The following is a 4,561-nucleotide window of genomic DNA, read 5'->3' as shown; positions in this document are numbered from 1 at the left end:
AGTCATCATCATCATCTTGCCTTCCCCGGAACACTGGCAGCTACAGAGCCACATCAGAGCAATCAGTGAGCTGCCCTGCGTGACCCAAGTCTGCTGCAAAGCGAGGGGAGGGCACTGCCCCGCTGGGAACTACCCACCGAGGAACCGGGGCAGCTCTTCAGCGCAGGCGGGCAAATAGGAGAGAGGAAGCAGAGAGAGGCAAGGGCCAGGGTGGGAGGATGAGGGAACTGAACTGCCAGAGAGACCCCCCCACAGACAGTGCCAGAGGAGGTGGTTTGAAGTGGGCTGAGAGAAGGAAAGAAACCCCTGTGCACATCAGTGCGACTCTGGAACGTACACGGTTCACAGCACAAGGATCCCGTGGTTGGCCCCAGGACAGCGATGCCCCTGCACAGCCAACGCTCCCCGCTCAGACCGTCCCCCCAGCACAGGCCACGCAGTGGCAACGCTGCTCTGCACGAGCCCCGCTCCACAAGCTCTTGCTGCCAGCAACCCAAGTACTGCAGTGACAATAGAGGAAAGATTCTTCTCCCAGATGCGCCGGATGTTATTGATGGAACTGGATGAGCAGACTGTAACGCCCCTCGAAATGCCGCCCAGCCCAGCCCAGGCACGTACACGCTGCTTGTCGCGAGTTACCTTTACTCTCCGGTTCTGAAAGGGCGTCGCAGTGAAAATGTCATCATGGTTGTCCTTCGGCAAGTGCTCCAGGAAGTCTCTCATCTGCTGCTTTCTTTTGAAGGTTCCCACTTTGGCAGTTATCGTCACCAGCTCTTTCTTACCTACGTGAACCAAAACACTGGCTGTTCTGAGGCGTCAGGGACATAGAGTTTGAAAATTCGCTCGCTACAACCAGTGCCAGGGATACTGAGCACAGCACCTCCCCTGGGGAAACGTCTTACAGCTTGTTTGTGATCCCTGGGTTCCTACATGGTGTATGCTTTCTAGAAGAGCCTCTCTCCTACGTGTGGGTCAGGAGCTATGTGGAGCTGTTGCAAGTGGGGGACAGGAGCTGGTTTATCACGAGTTGAACAGGATTGTCCACACAGCCACAAGACTAAGATGTGTCCGTGTCCCGCCTTGTGCTCCAAGCCCAGCTGTGCTGCCCAGAGACCAACCTCCCTGCCCCGGAGCAGACACAGCCGGGCCCTTCGCAAACCTTCATCCAGTTACCGCACCCAAACCACGGGCCAGTGAACCTGCCTGCAGGGAAGAGAGGGCCCTGTCGCTTCCCCTCGTGTGTGCGCGTGTGTGTGGCCCTGTCCTCCGTTTCCCCTTAGGAGTCACGTTCTGGGCAAATTCAGAACATCTTCCTAGGATCCTCAGCTCCAGACAAAAACTGAAGGAGCTGCTTGTGCAGATGGGCAAGGAAATGAGTGCCTGGTTCAGAACAGCATTTGTACCTGTGCTCAAGCTCGTCGCTAACAGGCTGCACTCACCTTCGGAGAGGCGAGGATCAGCTCCCAGCTGCCGGGAACGGCCCTGGCTGCGGGCTCCAGACACTTCAGAGTGTCTTAGTGTGCAAAAGGCCCGAGACGTCCCAAACATCGCTTTCCTCAAAGCAAAACCCCTTAAAAGCACGGTGGGAGCTGGCCCTTCACAAACCCCCACTGACCAACCCCGTGTCCTCTCTGAAGCAGCAGAACGCTCCGTAAGCGGGAACTACAGACTCCAGAACTGGACAGAAAACAGCCTGTCTGACCCTGGCGTGTGCCTGTGACTCCCACGACAAAGTAAATCCTGAGTTTAAGATGATGTAAAGACAACGAAATACCCAGAACTAAGACGTCGGTGTCCCGTTGGGGTTTGTCTGACACGGTGCTGCTCTTGGCCTGCCTTTTGGAACCTCTCGCCTGCTGCTCCTCCACATACTTCTGCTGGCATTCTGCAGCCGAGCGAGACCCCACTGCCATGGCCACCTCCAGCCAGAAGCCGTTCTTGTGCTTCGGGAAGGAAGCCACAGCCCTGCCGAGAGAAGACACAGCCATAGCCTCGTCATGCCACAGAACCAGCCATGCCAAATGCCCCCAGAGCAGCTGCTGTCCCGGCAAGGACGCTGTGCGCTGGGGGCAGAGAAGCCCCCACCTCTGGAGCCTTGTCCAGACACTGTAAGCACACAGATTTATTGGAGCAATTAAGCTACTGACTCCGTGACACGAGCACCTTCTGCTTCGCAGCAGGTCCCCCGCACCCCCCGACATGAGCCCGGCCCTTTTCAGGTTTCTCGTCTCAAAGAAACAAACCCAAACATGGTCATGTTGTTACTCAGAGATGTGTTAAACACTGCCCAGCGGATGGCTGGTGTGTGAACCAGCCGCTCCTGCAGGTTTCCCTCTTCACCAAACGACAGAGATACCACGTCGTGTTTAACGGTTCCTGCCATTAGGGCAGAGAAGGTGCTGTCCCGGTCAAACAGGGATGTGTGTACCACGTCCTGCACCCGCCCACGGGAACCTTGATCCCTTGCAACACCATGAAGGGTCTGCGACAAACAGGCAGAGGATCGATCCACAAAACTTTGCCCAGTATCTGTGCTGCTCTCCCTCCACACTGGTGACAGCAGGGGGCTGCTGCAGGCTCTACAGTTACCTTAGAACACACTCAGTTCTCTTTTTCGATTTCATTATTTACTTTGTTACCAAATTTATTTTTAAGAGGAAATTAAAATATAAAGGAAATCTTTAAAATAACATGAGAGAATCAGAAAAACCCAAGCTCAGCCCACCGAACCCTGAGGTAACATACCCCGGAGGTTACACCTCCGGCTGCTGGAGGGAAACCTTCCCTGCTGAGGACAGGGCAACCACTTGCCTGTAGAGCTTCTGTAATTCCTTTTCAGACCAGTCGTCAGCTGCCCTCGGAAACAGTTCTAGAGCTTTCTGCACCTTCTCCTTCTCGGGCTCTCTTGGCGTGGCAGTTTTAGACACTTTACAGTTTGGCTTTTTATCGGATACTTTTGAATTCTTTTCTTTTATGCGAAGTTCCTCTTCACCGGTTTCGAGCTCTGTGTCGGACTCAAGCAAACACCTTGGAGGGTTGATTCTGCTGCTTGCCCTTGTGGCCTTCTCAGGCAGATGGGAAGTACTAGAGCCAGTGGAAGGTGGTTTTCCTTCCAGGAAATCAGAACCATCGATGGGTTTGGGCCTGCTTAGCCTGGGCTGGGAGGCGGCAAAGTGTTTCACTGTCCTCTGCTCAGACAACACCTCGTTTGCATCGTCCTGTGAACTTCTGCAGGTGGAAGGAGGTTTAGTGTGTTGAGTCTCTTGTTTGGGTAGAAGCTTATTTTTCCTTTTGATGAACAGTGGGATGTCCTCACTGGAATCCTCTCCCTCACCTTCGCTTGACGACTCTGCCGTCGAATGCTTGTCTTGGGGAGGTGGTTTGGCTGACCTCAAAGAGTGCCTGGCATCCTGCCGACAGCCAGCCCGGTCTGCAGACACAGTCTGCCTCTTGCCCTTCGCTGTTCCTGGGGCTCCGCTCTTGGAGCGATGTCTGGTCGGTGCCGCTGCACTGAGGGGAGCTGGCTTGGCAGAGAGCTGTGCTTTGCTGTTTGTACTCTTGACCCCAGCATTGCTCTCATCACCGCCAGAAACGAAGCGCCTGCCCTTCTGGCTTCCAGCAGGGTTGCCTCCTCCTTTGGAACTTGCTCCTTCTTCATTGTCTTTCCCTGGAAGAGGTGATGGGAGCATTGCATCACACACCGTGACATCAAACAGCACAGCTGCTTCGGAAAAAAAACTTCTGCTTTGTATTTTATATTGTTTTCAGGGTTCTATTATTTCCCCAATTTTACTAAAAAAGGCCTTAAAACTCTGTTAATACTCTTTTTTTTTTTCCTACATGGGCATTTCCTTACTATTTAAACTGGACCGATTAAAAGAAAAGCCAGAGCACAACTTCACCAACTGGTGAGCGCTGCTTCTCTTCGGGCCCTCTCCAGTCACATGGAACAGCCACCTGAAGAGCTCCGCAGCACCGGGGCATCCATCGCCATCCCCAGCCCCCAGCTCAGAGAACCCCGCCTCTTCCCCTCACGGGCAGAGAAGGGACCCACACGCCGAGGTCGGGGTCAGGGCCGTACACCTTGGCCACCCCCAGCCCCCAGCTCAGAGACCCCCGCCTCTTCCCCTCACGGGCAGAGAAGGGACCCACACGCCGAGGTCGGGGTCAGGGCCGTACACCTTGGCACTAACGCCGCTCTGGTGACCCTTCATAGAAGCAGCAATCAAGCGTTAAAAGATGCAAATAATTCAGTAATACCAGGACAGCACCCTGTGCTCCAGCACCCAACCCATCAGCCCACTGATTCCAGTCAGCAACTTAAAAAAAAAAAAAAAAAAAAAAAAATCTTTTTTGTACCTTTACTTTGGCTTTTTGATGTTTCTTCCGTTGTCTTCATTACTTCCTTCCTTTTATCCTTCTTAGAGGTGAAACTGGCCTTTCTTTGGGACTTTTCATTACTAAACATCTTCAAAATAAAACAATTTAATCTAAGCCTGCACATGCAACCCCACAGCGAGCTACTGCTGCCAGCTCTGAAGGGGCCGAATGTTCCGGGATG

At 53.6% G+C, this 4,561-nt stretch overlaps 1 protein-coding gene across 1 annotated transcript in view; it reads right to left on the bottom strand.

Annotated features, from left to right (window-relative positions):
* MIS18BP1 (MIS18 binding protein 1) overlaps positions 1 to 4,561 on the bottom strand; it is a gene marked incomplete at its 5' end in the record, with an annotated part of 14,989 nt that overhangs the window by 1,493 nt on the left and 8,935 nt on the right. Inside the window, 4 exons of the mRNA XM_010132262.1 lie at positions 640 to 777; positions 1,788 to 1,965; positions 2,812 to 3,667; positions 4,360 to 4,468. Coding sequence (XP_010130564.1) covers positions 640 to 777; positions 1,788 to 1,965; positions 2,812 to 3,667; positions 4,360 to 4,468 — 1,281 coding nt within the window. The remainder of the gene's footprint in view (positions 1 to 639; positions 778 to 1,787; positions 1,966 to 2,811; positions 3,668 to 4,359; positions 4,469 to 4,561) is intronic.

Source organism: Buceros rhinoceros, unplaced genomic scaffold (assembly GCF_000710305.1).
Source record: "Buceros rhinoceros silvestris isolate BGI_N320 unplaced genomic scaffold, ASM71030v1 scaffold23102, whole genome shotgun sequence".
Lineage (NCBI taxonomy): Eukaryota > Metazoa > Chordata > Aves > Bucerotiformes > Bucerotidae > Buceros > Buceros rhinoceros.
This window is presented reverse-complemented; position numbering and strand designations above follow the sequence as displayed.